The sequence below is a fragment of the Rosa chinensis genome, chromosome 4 (genome assembly GCF_002994745.2).
Source record: "Rosa chinensis cultivar Old Blush chromosome 4, RchiOBHm-V2, whole genome shotgun sequence".
Taxonomy (NCBI): domain Eukaryota; kingdom Viridiplantae; phylum Streptophyta; class Magnoliopsida; order Rosales; family Rosaceae; genus Rosa; species Rosa chinensis.
Window position 1 is genome coordinate 17002407 of NC_037091.1, and position 16163 is coordinate 17018569.

Here is a 16163-nt window from a genome sequence, read left to right on the forward strand (position 1 = left end):
CCTTTAAGGAAGAACATTCGACAAGAGCGACTTCCACTGCTTATGATCTAGGAACACCTATGTAAACTCTTCTTGTTTGCTGTCTTCCATCTATCACCGTGCTAATACATTGTCTTTGTGCAAGCTGAGAAGCAAATTTATCTAGAGCCTACTTGGAATTCTATTCCACTCGAACAAACTTTGGCGTTATCATACATTTACTTTCACAAGGTTATTACAAAAACTCATATTTACACACCTGTCTGTCAATGTCAAAACTTGGATAGCAGAAGAGGAAAAAGGCGGATACAACTCAATTTATTTGGCACTAAAAGAATTAATTACAAAATGTATATACAGTTAACTATGAATAACGGACCTCACATTTCTGACAAAAGATTGCTGATCTTCCGAAGCTCCTTGAGAGCTGCAATGGCCGTTACTTGTCCTTTGCCAACTAAAGTATTTGTTGAACAGTTCTCGACTGATCCCACTTGAACACCTCGATCTTGCTGGAAAGCAGACTCGATTACCTAAAAAGTACATGAGTAGGTGAATCAGAGCAATGCAGAATAAAATCTAATATGCTAATAAGTGTTGTTGGAAGCAATCTGTTTTTGCCCCAAACAGTGCAGTCAGAACCTTCTATTTTCTTTTTGCCGACTTGGACACTTAAGAGAAACTCTATCGTTACAGGGAATCTTGAAATGTTATCATTATCAGTAATAATCCCATTCTGATATCTAGTTATGTGCCCCAACTAATAAATGTTATTGCCATCTTTCTTTGGCATCCTTCCTCTTTAAAAATCATTTCCCATGTCATTGAGCGGATATTATGAACAGTTCCATAATTCCTAATGGAAGCTGAGATTTGATGATGAAGACTAGAAAGTTACCTGTATATGATCAAGCATAGAATGCCCAAGATTCCTCAAAGTACCCGTCCTATTCTGGTCCACAGTTTCCCCTTTGCAGCTAACTACAGAATTGGACCCTTCAGCCATAGAAGAGCTTGCTGCATTCTGACCAACATCACTCCTGATAGATTTTGTAGCGTCAAGGGCGTTGCCCCCTTTCTCGGACGTGCCTTCACCAGCTGCACTCCATCCCAACTTCCAAAACCTCTGGAATTTACCAGAAAGAAGCTTTCGTTCCTTTCCTGTCACTGAATTCCCCGTTGAATGATTGCTGCACTCGGATGCTTGAGAGACACCCTCAGCTGGATCAGAAACCGGACAAGGTGGGCCTTCTGATACACACTGTGGATTATCATCATTTGGATTATCATCATTTTCATCAATGGATAAGTTTGATCCAACACTACTTTTCTCTAATTCAGGTTCATCAGCCCCACTCAGAGGACTTGCTGGATATGAGCCAACAAATGAGTTCTCTTCACTAGCTGGACTTCCATTCAAACATCTGTCTTCATTTGCAGAAGTAAGATCCTTACTGACACCATCTTCTTTGTTAACCACAACTTCTGAAGAGCATTTGTCTTTGTGAGTGCCTAATTTCTCAATATCTTCCTCTGAGCTGAGCACTCTCGAGAGGTCTTCCAGCAACTTTCGTCTAACAGCAAACCTAGGGGTCTTTTTGCCATTCTCACATTTTGCTGGAGATGGGGCAGATTCTGATCTAGATAGGCTCAATTTTACTTTTTCAGTCCATCGCTTCTTCTGGCTGGGAACCTGTTGTTTCAAAATATCTTGCCTAAGTTCTTCTTCCCTGTGCAGAACTCTCCACTTCTCTTCCCAGTAGCTTTCATTTACCAAACTTAATGGAGTTTTTGGAGAAACGGAGTCGATTGAAAGACTATGACCTCTCACAGCCTTTGATTTACTATGCTCATATGGCCCCATATATGAAGGAAATGAGGATGAGCTATTGTTCTCCAAAGCAAGAGCCTGCAATGACGTTGCCTTCTGTATCAGTTTCTTTAAATCAATATTCTCAGGAAAGTTTAGTAACCGTTGAAGACATGCAGTTGCATTCTCTGTGGCAAGAAGGGAAGATCTCAAATGAAGTAACATGGAAACTGCCAGGGCTGAAATAAATGCTCCTCGAGGTGAACTAAGGATGCTAAAGCCGGATCCTGCATCATCTTCACCACCTTTGTCTAATTTACGATTATCAGACAGAAATATCTCATCCCAAATTATCAATAGATTTGCAAGTGAAAATTCACGTCCAAATAAAACCCTTAACCAGCGGAGTGCAAAATACTGGGGTTCAACACCAAGCTCAACAAGGTGGCTGTGTAGAGATGAATCAACGAGAGACAGCAAATGATACAATGCAGCAGATGCTTCAATGACAGGAGGTAAGCTAGTCTGAGAGCCAACAGCAGGGGAGGGAGAGAAGAATTCTGCCATAGAAACTGAACCATTGACCCCACTCATTAACGCATCAAACATGCAGTATGCATCGTGTTCCATAAATTTCTCAGATAAGACAATACCCAATTCACCTTCAGCACCATAAGCATCACTGAGCATTACAATGGTCTGTATCTTGGGATCAAGCTCATCCAGACTCTTAACTTTTGATGCATCTCCCTGCAAACTATCCTCATCTTCCATGGAATCAGGAAGGTTTTTTAAATCAAAATTGTAAGTCGAATCATTTTCATGATAAGATAGATCATCAAATTTATCAGTGAAGTGATCTTCATATAGCTTTCGCACTTGAGATAGACCCTCCACGTCAACATGAAGAACATATAGAAGAGGAGCCAAGAGTTCGTGCATTCCTGTGATGGAAAAAAAAAAAACTGTTTAATTCTACGAGGAGAAGAAAGAGAAGCTTCCATAGACTGAATGAAAATTTAGACTAAAATATAATGACTAAAACAAATTCCTCTTCGTCACCTCCATCTACTTTCATAGTCTTCATTGAAAACAAAATAACAATATCAAAAGAAAATCATTATCAAACAGACCACAAGATAACAACTTGTTGATAACATAAGACAAGAAAGTTCAATATCCCAGCACATCAATGTTACAGCAATTTAAGAACAAAACCAATAAGCTCTACTTGTGCCACTGAAGGCAAAACCCAGAAAAGCTAATTATCCACCAATCAAATATCCATTTCTCAGAAGAAAAAGAAAGTACTCCATCAGTATATCTGTATAAGCCATTTTGTGGAGACCAATTTGTTATTGATTTTCACAGCAGGACAACAACAAAAAAGGTTTACAGTGTATCATGGATTACATTAGTATGCAATTGCAGGATCAGCGCCACCACTGCATGTTTGACCCTGTCCTAGGCCATGTACTGTGTCTGAGACACTTAGAAATTAAAAATGGCATGCCGCAAGGCTGCAATAATGGTCAAGTATCCCCTCCCATTCCCAACGCACACACACAAAACAGAGAAAGAGTGGAATATAATCTACATGCTAAGCTCAAAACAAATTAGCCACTGTGACAAACTATAAACGAGAAAAAAGAAAAGAAAAACAATGTCAGTTATCATAATGTGAATACTGTAATATACCTTGTCTGTAACCACACTCTGGATGTCTGAGACACCACAATAACAAGATTCTTCTCAGCATGCCTTGACATCCTGGTGTTTGGAAGTAGCTTCCATGTTCTGGGTATAAACGTGATAAATCCTGGTCAACCATTTTCTCCAGCTCAGCATTCCGAAAGAAGCGACCCCAGGTGCTTTCTGCATGTAAGATACACATATCAGTAAATTGTATCACACTAAGTAGCTAGCTCAATTAGGCACATATTGCGATAGAGAAACTCCTTCAATTATCCATTCTTACAGTGTTTTTTTTTTTACCTAACTCATTCTTTTACAGGTCATCTTGCATTTATTACAAACGAGCTACCATGCCATCCACTGAATTGGTCAGTTGCTGTTTAACGATAGTCTGAGACTGCTAAACAAAGTTGCAATCTAAACTAAAACATCATCTGGCAGCATCCCAAAACAAAATCGTCTTTTCCCAGGAAAATTTGTAAATACATTGGTGCATTGCCAGGGGAAAGCTACTTCTCTTAGGAATGACAGTTCACATTCGTTGATAAACATGTTCAAATTGTGCAGGCTTTCAAATACAGTTACATTTAGAAAGTTAATATAAAACAGTAAAACAACCACAGATAAAGTAAGTGAAACAAGCTAATGAGTTCACATGCATACTTTGAAGGAGCCACAAACTTTACCTGGGTTCTGGGACAGAGGATTGTCCATGGCAAGATCAGGAGAACTACTCCCATCCTTAGGTGGATCAACTAGAAGGCGTCTTCTCATTCTAGCATATCTAACACACAGACACAAGGTTTACTTAGCAGAGGAATAAACAAGTATAAAAACTACCACGCAAAGGATCTTAAATTCAGTCAAATGTTGACCATGGTCAAGATCTTAAATTCATAACTCATATCAATTCTTTGGATCAATGAACACAGCTTATCAACCCCCCACGTACTCATTTAACACCTTTACAAAGATCTGAGTAACACAGTTTCCTGTTTCACAGATAGTTTACAGCTCATAAAACCACAAACTACAACAATCCGTTAACTCAAGTATGGAAACAGTATATATGAAAAATATCCAGGAATTGGAATTAATATTAATATGTATTACAAAACTCATAAAGGATCAAAAAAGAGATAAAGCTCGAAATGGCAATCATCAAACAAATAGGATTATCTAGCAAAACCACGCCATAAAATCATTAACTCACATCAAAACATCCACGCAAAAATGAGATGAATTACCTAATTCAGACTACCCAGTACCCAAAAAAAAAAAAAATCTTAATGCTACCTTCTATGCATAGAGATTGTAGAAATGATAAAAGAGTTGAGAGGAACCTTCGTCGACAATCCGCTGTGACGCGGCGAAGATCATCAATGGAAGAAGAAAGAGGCAAAATCCCAAGATTTAAGCGCCATTGCACACCTCTCAGCTCCTTGAAACGAAGATCCTCAGCCACAGATCTCTCAACAACAGAGTTAGCGCCGGAAGACGACGACGATGATGATTCCGGCAATGCCGACTCCATAGGACCTGGCGCCATAGCTATCACCCAATTCCCCGTAAACCCAATTCCAAATTACGCTGAAATTCAACAAAGCAACAACCTTTATTGAACAAAGCAACAAGCTTTGAAGAGCAGATTGTTCAGAAATTCCAAGAGAACAAGAACAAGAACGTATACAAAATTGGGTCTTTCTTTTCTGGGGCTTTGAAATCAAGAAGAGAAGATGTGGTGGGACAAAAAAAAAAAAACTGGACAAGTTTGTGGAGGAGAGACTTTAGACTTACGTCTGGGTTTAGGAGATGAGAGGATCAGACTCTTCTAAGAAGAAATGAAAAAGAAACAATTTTTTAAGCATTATTTTTCTTGCACCCGATCTTCTCTTCAATCCACCAACCCGGTTTGGAGAGAGAGAGAGAATAGCAACTTTGTTTTTTTTTTTTTTTTTTTTTTTGATGATTGATGAATAGCAACTTTGTTTGTTCACAGAGGAAAAAGCAAATAGAGAATGTGAGAGAGAGAAGAGAGGCGTCTTTGACCCCCAACCTTTTTTCCTGAAATGCGAGGAGCCTAGGAAGGTGCGGTGGGTTGTCGTCTACTTGGGTTCTCTATTATTGCTCTATGAAAATGCAGATGATGCATTAACCAAACCTATTATCTTCTTCGTTTTTACCCGACGACACCAAACATTCTAAATTTGGAAATCACACCTCACTATTTCTTTCATCTATGTTGGGTAAATACGGTCAGGCTTGACTTGCACTATTTCTTTACTTGTGGAATTCTGTTCAAGAAAAATGAAAGGAAAAGAATTTTGGTGTGCTAGGAGATTACTAGTTTAGTTTGCTCTGGATAGGGGTGGATTTATAGTAGTTTCTACGGAACGGTTCTTTCTGCTGCCCCCATATCGTTTTTGTACTGCTTACTGAGTTGCATAATGGATGATCTTTTCAAAAAAAAATAAAAAATTTGGTGTGGTCACCATTAGTGAAAATATGATATTATTAGGTTGCTTTATAACTCTTTAAGAGTTATGAAGATAAAAGATAACATCAAATTTTCTTATCATTTCGTTCTAGCGTCATGGGTTAATAATTTCATTTAAATAAAACAAAATTATAGATAAGGACTCATTTTTAAGAACAAATTACTCTCCTGAAAAAAAATTACAGTTAAATCTCTATAAGTTAATAGGCTTGAACCAAATAAATTCCATTAATTTAGAGAATATTAAATAATTGATTGATTAATTAATAACTTATTAATTTATCAAAATATTCTATACTTTCTTAAATATTGTTATATTTTGTTCAATGTACCACATTGTTCAATGTATTACGTATACATTATTCAATGTGCTATTTTGTTCAATGTACTACATTGTTCAAAGCAGTAATGACATTAAATAATTTTTTGTTGCAGCATGAGAAAATCACACCAAAACTTTTTACCATGTTAATAAAAGTTAGATCGTCAATTTCAAAAAAAGAAAAGTCAGAGATGAGATCCAATGTGACATCAATTTCAAGAAGAAACAAAAACCGATTGAGTCATTCTTGATGAAGGTCTCATAGTCGAATCATAAACACAATGTATCAAGGAATTATTAATTAATATATTACATGGGGTCTATATGAATTATTTTAAATGTATTATCTTATAAATTTAACGAATCATTAATTTAGCACGTTGTCGCCAAGTTGGGAGCGGCTAAAAATATTAGTCAGGATACACAAGTTTAGCTTAGTTTTAGTTTATTGATATTTGTTATTAGTTGTAATCTCTTAGAGTGATGTGGTTGCATTTAGATTGTAATTACAGTTTATTAAAATGATATTTCTTTCAATATTAAAAAAAAAAAAACGCAAAACACAAACTTCAACCTCGCTCAAAAACTATTAACATACAAAAGGATCAAGAGAAATAAAAATTTTATTGAAAATTTGAGAAAGGAAAGATAATATATAAAATATTGGGCTTTTCCACTTGTTATCAATGGACTTTTAATTAGAAAATGCAAACTTGACTATTGTTTACCCATCCAATCATGTACCACATGCCTTGTGTAATGTATGTCTAGCACCATTTTCATACCCGGCCGAGAGTGGAACTCGATATGTGACCTTATATGAACAGGCAGGACATGTTGGAGAAAAGAATCTCACATTGACATATGAGACTTGCAAATTAGTGGTGCTAAGTGCTAACATCTCTCTACCCATTGTCAACTAATTTCGGGTTGGATAATGAACTCTAGAATAGCACTGCTTATAACTAACCTCCAAATTGTGCATCTTGGTTTCAAAAATCGAAACCATATCTAACACAAACGGTTGATAAACTTACCCACTGCTCCAACTCTCTTCATCCACAATCTCATGCACATCACCAACTCATTAATCTGCATATTCGAGATCATGAGCAGATACTAATGAGAAGAAGAAAAAAATTAAGAAGAGAAGAAGAGAGAAAGATGTCTATGATTTTCTTTATCACTTATGGTGTTTTTAGAGGCCAAATCGACCATCAAACTGAAATAAATATTGATGGTATTAAGTGAGGCAATAGAGATTTGATATGTAAACTTTACCCTTTTTTTTTCTTTTTTTTTTTTCCTTGAAAGGCTTGGAATATATAAACTTTACCTAACACCCCAAAATTTTTCCTTGTAATCTTATGAATTTATAGTTATTATTGATTCTTCGATGAATTATTGAAACATCCAAAACTTTGTTGTCCAAAAGATGTAGTACAACTCAATTATGTGTGATAGGGATCCAACAACAATACATGTTTTGCTCAATCTTCTTCGGCAGTATCATATAAATGCATGTGACTTTTTTGTCTTTACATATCATCATTTAAAAAAAAAAAAATTAGTTTTGATTTACATGAAACTGTAAAGAAAAAATAACACTCCCAAAAATACAAAACATGATGTTTGTGTCCTATTACTTTTAATAACTCATTTTGATTTCGATTCTATCCCAACACTTTATCGATTGTTAGAAATTAAGTTCAAAATGTCTTTTCTTGGTTAATCAAATCATTCTTGTCGATGGGGCATTCCACATTGGAAGTGGTAGTGGCGGGGTAGGGGTTGTTGCACAAGATAACAAGGATGCATTCAAAGGGGCTTGGACCGCTTGGTCTAAGTTCATACCACATATCTGCTCTGCGCTACATAGTGAGGCTGAAGCATGTAGAGCTGAGTTGCTCTTGGCCATTCATCAAGGTTGGAAGGAGATTGAGCTGGAGAATGACTCCTCTATCTTGGTAGCTGCATTGAAATTGAATCAACCAAGTGAGAACAACTTTGATATTAGTCGGATTCTTGATGATTATAAGGAGTATTTGCAAACTTTTGACTTTGTTAGAATTTGATATATTTTTTGTGAAGCAAATAGTGTGGTTCATAGGTTAGCTAGCTCGCTTTGCTAGTTTAGATCATTGAATTGATCTGTCTTTAGATGAGACTCTTGGCTGCTTTATATAGGATGTCCTCTATGAGGATAATTGAAATGCATCTATGAGTTTAGGGGTTCATGTATTAAGTTCCATCCCCCCCCCCCCCCCGGGCCTCGCGCGCGATGTAACGAGAAATAATAAATAATAATATGGGTGTAAGGATAAGCCTCCCAACTTAACTAGATTTCAAATCTCATTATTTCAAAAAAAAATATCACTTTTGTAACTGTATAATAGAAAATTTTAAGATCGTCTAATTTCTTAAAATTTAATGTGGCGTTTTTAGCAATAACATAACATAAAAAAAAATTAAAAAATTAGTTTGATTTACATGAAACTATAAAGAAAAAATAACACTCTCAAAAATACAAATACAAAACATGATGTTTGTGTCCTGTTACTTTTAATAACTCATTTTGTTTTCAATTCTATCCCAACACTTTATCCATTGTTAGAAATTAAGTTCAAAATATCATTTTTCTTGGTTAATCAAATCATTCTTGTCGATGGGGCATTCCACATTGAAAATGGTTTGCGGGGTAGGAGTTGTTGCACGAGATGACAAGGGTGCATTCAAAGGGGCTTGGACCGCTTGGTCCTAGTTCATACCACATATGTGCTCTACGCTACATAGTGAGGCTGAAGCATGTAGAGCTGGGTTGCTCTTGGTCATTCATCAAGGTTGGAAGGAGATTGAGCTGGAGAGTGACTCCTCTATCTTGGTAGCTGCGTTAAATCAACTGGGTGAGAACAACTTTGATGTTAATCGAATTCTTGATGATTATAAGGAATATTTGCAAACTTTTGACTTTGTTAGAATTTGATATATTAATATTTTTTGTGAAGCAAATAGTGTAGTCCATAGGTTAGCTAGCTCGCTTTGCTAGTTTAGATCATTGTATTGATCTGTCTTTAGATGAGACTCCTGGCTGCTTTATATAGGATGTCCTTGACTGGATTTCAAATCCCATTATTCCAAAAAAAAAAAAAAATTCACTTTTATAACTGCATAATAGAAAATTTTAAGATTGTCTAATTGCTTAGAATTTAATGTGGCGTTTTTAGCAATAACATAACAATTAAACCTTAAAATAGTTTAGGGATATTCATTGTCTTGTTTAATCCCGGAGGTGCAATGATTTTAGCTGCTTGAGCAACAAATAGGTGAGGTAGCACGCTAGGTTCAATGTAGGACAATCACATGCTTCCATGTCTACAATGGCGAATGATGATGGAGAGAAAGATCGGTTGGTGTTTCTTTGCCATTGAGCTTGGTTATCTGATTGAAGTGTACTCTTGTGTCGCCTTATGACTAGATTCAGTCACTCCATAGAGTAAGTCATTATGTATAATTTTATTTATATTGTTAATACAATTGAACATCTTTTAATCAAACTGGAAAAAAGAAAAGAAAAAAAAAATATATATATATATATATGTACATACTACTATTTATCCTCATAAGTTGGTGTTTCATTTTCTTTGACTAGTGTCATAGACTTATTCATGGGTATCGAGTATGTCGTGCAAGACACTTTACATCTCATGTAAAACTTCCACACATAAATCATTTGACAAATTGGCATCCATACCATGAAAAAGATAAATCAAATGTAAATGATTGGGTCAGATTAAACAAGTAGCTTGTAGGTCCCCATCACCTTCAACAAAATCATATAGAAGACATACAATAACTTGAGAGATTATTCTGCTACCCAATAAGTTAAGAACATTATTAAAGAAACAAAAGCATGCTACCTACTAACTTGGAACGATTGAGGGTTGCATTGGTAAACAATTTAGGCGGTGTAAGTTATTCTTATTGGACTGACAGAAAAAATCCAACTTTTTCCGCCGTGGGCTGTTTTATATTTCCCTAGTTTATTTATATAACTAATCCAATATCTCCATCCAACATGAAAATGACCTATGCCAAGTTGTTTTTATTTTGCATACCTGATGGGGCAGCAAATTGATCATTATGCCTATTACTTATATCATTATGAATCCGGTGAAATAATTTTTTTTTTTTAAGTTTAAAACTTAGTTCTTGAGAAAGTTTACCACCGGTCAAATTAGCTAGCATATAGATATATTAGATTTGATCCAATTGCAATTTAAAATTGAGCTTGACAAGGATTAATTATAATTAATTTCTAACAAATAGGCCCTTATGCCCAAAATAGTACTTGTATTATTACGAATAGGCCAAAACAATATTATTAAGCTTCAAAAGACTTATGCAGTATATTCAGTTTAGATGTTATTGTGCAATTTGTATCTTGTTTTAATTTTGGGGTTTTGTCCATTTACCCCATTTTTAGGTATTTTTTTCCCACCCCATTAAGTTTTTTTAATTATCTCTTACCCAATACACTCTAAGGGAGTCTTCCTTAATACCCTATTAAGATTTTTTTTTTGTTTTTAATTTTTTTTTAATACCATTTTACCCCTCACCCCTTTGTTACTTAGAGAGAGAGATAGAGAAAATGGAAGAGAGAGAAACCATATGAGACTTCACCGGAGCTCGTCACCGGCCGCCGTAATCAGGTCACCGGCCACCGGAATCCTGTCACCGGCCGCCTGAATCCGGCCAACTTTCGCCCGAATCAGGTCATCGGCTGCCGGAATCCGGCCAACTTTCGTCGGAATCCGGTCATCGGCCGCAGGATTCCCGTCACCGGCTGCAGCCCACCGGAACTTGCTGAAAATCTCACCGGAAAGTTTTTTTGCCCCCAATAGACATCTATTGCCCCCCAATAGACGTCTATTGCCCCAATAGTCTATTGCCCCCTAATAGACGTCTATTGGCCCCCAATTGACGACTATCAGCCATGTATTGCCCCCCAGTAGACGTCTATTGCCCCCTAATAGACGTTTAGATTACCGAAATTGTAATTAATCTTCCTAAAACTACACAAATAAAACTTTGATTAAAGAAAAAAAACGAGGAGATTACATCAATTCAAAATATCTATTGCCCCCCAATAGACGTCTATTGCCCCCCGACGTCTATTACCCCTCAATAGAACTTTCGATATCCGAAATGGGAACTAATATTTCTAAAATTAGACAAATAAAACTTTGATTAAAGAAAAAAACGAAGAGATTATATTAATTTAAAAACTTCTATTGCCTTTCAATAGATGTCTATTGCCCCCCAATAGACATTCAAGACTTTTTTTTCCTTCCTTCTGTCCCATTACTTAAAAAAAAAAAAAATATATATATATATATATATATATATTTGGCACATATAAGCACATGCTCTGCGCTGTCCACATTCACATCCAATGCACTGTGTATCTACATAGCACAACGCCAACCATACATCAATACACACAGATACAAAAAATTTCCATTGTACAATTGAAGTTAAAGGGAAATGAATCACAGAACATACCAAAAGTATAATTCAAGACCAATTACAATCCTTATAGAATGTAATCAAGTTTGGTGAGCTTCTGGGCCGAAGTCCAAAATATAGGCCAGGGCGGGTTCTCTTTGCCGACGCTGGATGATCTCATGTGTGTTTTGAAAGCGATGGGGGGGTTGGTTCCAATTGCAATAGCCTTCGCTATGAATCGAATCGCTGTTCTGAAGAAACTGAATTTGATCAGGATTCCGAGTCCGATTGGGAATCGGAGTCGTCGGTTTCGGATGGGTTTGGGGTTTTCACTGCGAATCAGAGGCATGGAGTACGCTCCGATCGTCGACGCCATTGATGATGAGCTCGTCGCCTTCGTCGCCGCAGAAGCAGTAAGGATTGCTTTGATGATCAGTCGTCGGCGAGCTAGAGCCACAGAGAGGAGAGAGAGTTTCAAACGATGACTTCGACATCGCCACCATCAGATAAGGAGGGTTGGTTTTGGTGATCGGTGAGGACGTCGTCGACAAAGATCATCGACGGGCACTGAGAATTTGGGCCATGAGCGTGAGAGAGGGAGAGAGCTTGAGAGTGTGTTTGCTCGTGACCGGAGAGAGAGAGAGAGAGAGAGAGAGAGAGAGAGAGAGAGAGAGAGAGAGAGAGAGAGAGAGAGAGAGAGAGAGAGAGAGAGGGGCATGGTGTGGCATGGATGTAGTTTTTTAATTAGGCTGAGAGTAAAAATGTCAATTCAATTTAAATTGAGTTAGTGGGAATAAAAATCTGTTGCTGGGGTAAGTGTGATAATTTTAGCTCATTTTGGAGCTTTTGGTCAAGGACCCTTTAATTTTTCATATATACGCATTTTGACATTACCTTCTGTATCCTCAAGATTACTTAATATAGATAATTGTCATTCCTTAAAAAAATTGAAAAAAAAAATCAGTTTTTTTACTTGATTTGATCACGCATTTTGACATCATAAACAAAAGAATTGATTTGATCACTCATGGGCCATGGCTATTTGGTACCCACTTTTTTACTTGAGTAAGGAAATTCACTATACCGATGGCTGTTTGTACAAAATAATATGAAGAAAAAAAAGAAAAAAAAGAAAAAGAAAAAAGTGAGAAAGCAACAAAAAGGAAGGAGCATTCGTAATGATACTAGAATGCAAATTTGTAAAGTTTCAGGGGCAGAGTTGAAAATGGAGCTAATAATATTCTTGGCATATCCAGACGTGACGTGGCGTAGACGTGTCTCTCTCTTCCCAATCATATTTTTTACATCTGAAATTAACATGTCGTTTTCTTTGAATTAAAATAAAGCACGTTTTTTTTAATAATCCTACGTAGTGGCCCATATAATTAGATTTGGTTGTAATTTTTGTATGAGAGATCTCTATCCCAACACTCCGCAGCAGCAGCCCTAGTCCCGTATCACCGACCAAGGAAAAAAGAAATGCATTCATCGTGTCAATTACAATCATTCATGTCAATAATTCATCTAACTAGAGCGATTTAAAATAAAATGGTGATACACAAACGGGACTACTAGTGCCTTTGGAAGTTGGTTAGTGAGATGAACTAGGATTCAAAAAAAAAGGTTGACTATAAAGTATGCGTGTAACAAGCTGTGATCTCAGCTCCACTCATAGGCTGTGTTTGTTTCACAGATTTTGGGCATTGGGAAAAGAATGTCATTCATTTTCTGTGTTTGTGAGTGACAATGGAAGGGAAAATGCTTCCTAGTGGAAAGGAAAAAGAGGTGGAAAATGCTTCCCCCAACCCACCCAGGATCCACTTTCCCAATGGAAAGGAAAATGATTCCTTTCATTTCCACAAACCAAACAAAGCCTATAGGGTGTGAATTTTCCAGAAGGAAAATCCTAGGAAAGCTTGCCCTGTGTAATGAACTGAATGCTTCAATCTACGACATGTTTTCTTGAGCTGAAGAAAGCTCGAAACCCATTGCTTTCCCTTAAGATGGATAAAATTAAGATGGATAAAATGGAAAGCAATGCCTGCTATCATGACCGCGCGCCGCCGCCGCCATGTCTCTCTGATACTTTCATGACATTGAAGGAGCAAGGCAAGCTAGGTTGCATATATTTTTTTTTTGGGCTTCACAAATATAAGAGAGGCAATGAAGTGATGAACCATCACGCCTCAAAGTTTGTTTAAAGAAAGTTAAAAGAGATACAAGGAGAAAGGGATTAAGCCAAAACCTCTCTAGTGAAAAATATCAAACAAACTAGCGAATACGACTATAGAAAACCTAAACGGTCACTATTACATAATGATAGTATGAAGGGAGTCAAATCCCACCAAACCAAGGTTGTGGAAGTAGTATATCATAGTTTGCCAACAAGTCTGCAACTTTATTACATTACCGAAAAATGTGAGACGAACGAAATTGCATCATCCAAATACGGTACAAACGATTCTTCCACTCAATAACTCTTAATTGTCAAGGAACCAAATGAGGAGAGCGAATAAAGTCAAGGACAAGACAAGAAAGCTAGGTTGCATTTCAATCATATCAATCCTGAAGGAAGAGTTGTCTTCACATGCTACAAACCCTAATTGATTGTTCCACTCAATAACCCTTAATTGTCAAGGAACCAAATGAGGAGAGCGTAGAAGTCAAGGACAAGAGAAGAAAGCTAGCTTATAGGTTGCATTTCAATTATATCAATCTTGAAGGAAGTGTTGTCTTCACATACTACAAACCCTAATTGAAGCGCAGTAATGGAGAGTTCATGTTCACCATTAGAGAAGTTGGAATATTGTGGTTCCAGATCTTCCATCTGAAGAGACAGACATCTTGAGAAAGGAAAAGTAATATTATTGAATTGGTATTATTAATTAGTAACTACACGTACCGACTGCTACTCCAATTGATCGAATGAAGGCCATTGCAGAAGCTTCTGTGAGTGAATGAGTTCCTGCTCTTTCAAAGGAATTAAAGGTGTGTTATTGTTGTACTGCAACGGTGAAGCTGTTGAGTGAAGCCAAATCGAAAAAGGGTTAAAGGAATTAGAGGTTTTCACAAGTCTTTAAAATCTGCACTCAAAGATCATTCTAGAAGAATAGCAGATAATTAATAAACTGAAAATGACGTACTAAAACATAGGGTCTAAGTGACATGCTTGATCTAATTCAAAGAAAACCTTAGCTTACTTTTTATGTTTATTATACGTGTAAGCAGAGATAATTCCATACACAAATCCTTTCACTTTGTGAATGCCATATAGAGCAATTTAAAATAAATGTGGATGATATTAGAGCTCACTAGCTGCCATTTGACATGAATATAAATTGGTGATACACAAACACGTACTTCGTTAATGTGAATTGCCAAAAATCCGTTTCCCGTATTGTCCCTTCCCAACTCATCATCTGTGCAAGCTGTATTGGGGCCGAAGCATAGAGGCTTGTGACTTTTCTTTCTTTCTTTTTTTTGGAAAAGGGGATCAATTAAACTGCCCCACAGCTAGTCCAATGGGTTGAAAATAGACACACACAATCAGTCTGTTGGACAGGCCCAAACAGACATAAAATTAAGACGGAAACTTTAAATGTACAAAAAATATTTCTTCATCGAATTTTTGCCCCAATCTTTATGGGTTCCGGGCATGAACACTTAATTAGAGTAAACCTCCCTGTAACTAAGAATCCTAACTCTACCCGAATTCCATATGTTTATAACAGCTAAACCCTAAAGTTGAGGACCGAGCACAACGTGCTTGAAGTACTGACTCTGATGATCCACTTTAAAGAAGACTTCTCATAGGTCCCATTGTCCCAAGGCGTTGCACGCATACAATACCCTAATGTTATAGTTCGCCGCCGTATTGCAAGCAAAACCCTAGAGTTATGGTTCTTTGAATTAAAATTACCCGTGACCAATTCGGTTAGGTCAAAAGTCAAACCGCAAACGATTAAATTTTAGGTGGGTCGACATATTCGGTTGGGCTAAAATATCAGTTCGATTTAGTTCGGTTGCGAGCAATTTAATGGACCTAACTATCATATTTTTATCTCGCATGTTTTTCTCCTATGGTCAAAATCTAATAAAGTTCATAAATTTTAAAGCCCAATTTCATGTAAACAATTTATGACAAATTTTTGCTTACTCTCCATGTTTTTGGGGTTTGAACTATTAATCTCTCGATTTCATCAAAATGCTCCATACAGTCTCAATTCTCACACAACAAATCGAATCCATCAAGTCTCTGACCAACTATTCCGTTAACTCGTTGACGTGACAGATTCTTCCACGCCAACTCAACTTGGTGCCATCTTAATGATAAATTCCCATTACAATCCATCGGA

The 16163-nt window shown here is 36.8% G+C and overlaps 1 protein-coding gene across 2 annotated transcripts; it reads right to left on the reverse strand.

Moving 5' to 3' along the window:
* Window positions 1–163: 163 nt before the first annotated feature.
* Window positions 164–5502, reverse strand: LOC112200984. Of its 2 annotated transcripts, XM_024341989.2 has the most exons (6): window positions 5282–5502; window positions 4828–5074; window positions 4171–4268; window positions 3488–3664; window positions 878–2733; window positions 164–512 (listed from the first exon to the last, which is right to left on the reverse strand). In XM_024341989.2, exons 2-6 carry the CDS (start codon window positions 5031–5033, stop codon window positions 360–362), a joined length of 2490 nt encoding a protein of 829 aa, XP_024197757.1. In that variant the 5' UTR covers window positions 5034–5074; window positions 5282–5502; the 3' UTR covers window positions 164–359. The 2 variants fall into 2 exon arrangements, with proteins under 2 accessions (XP_024197757.1, XP_024197758.1); XM_024341990.2 differs by lacking the exon at window positions 5282–5502 and having other exon boundaries at window positions 4781–4915.
* Window positions 5503–16163: the final 10661 nt, after the last annotated feature.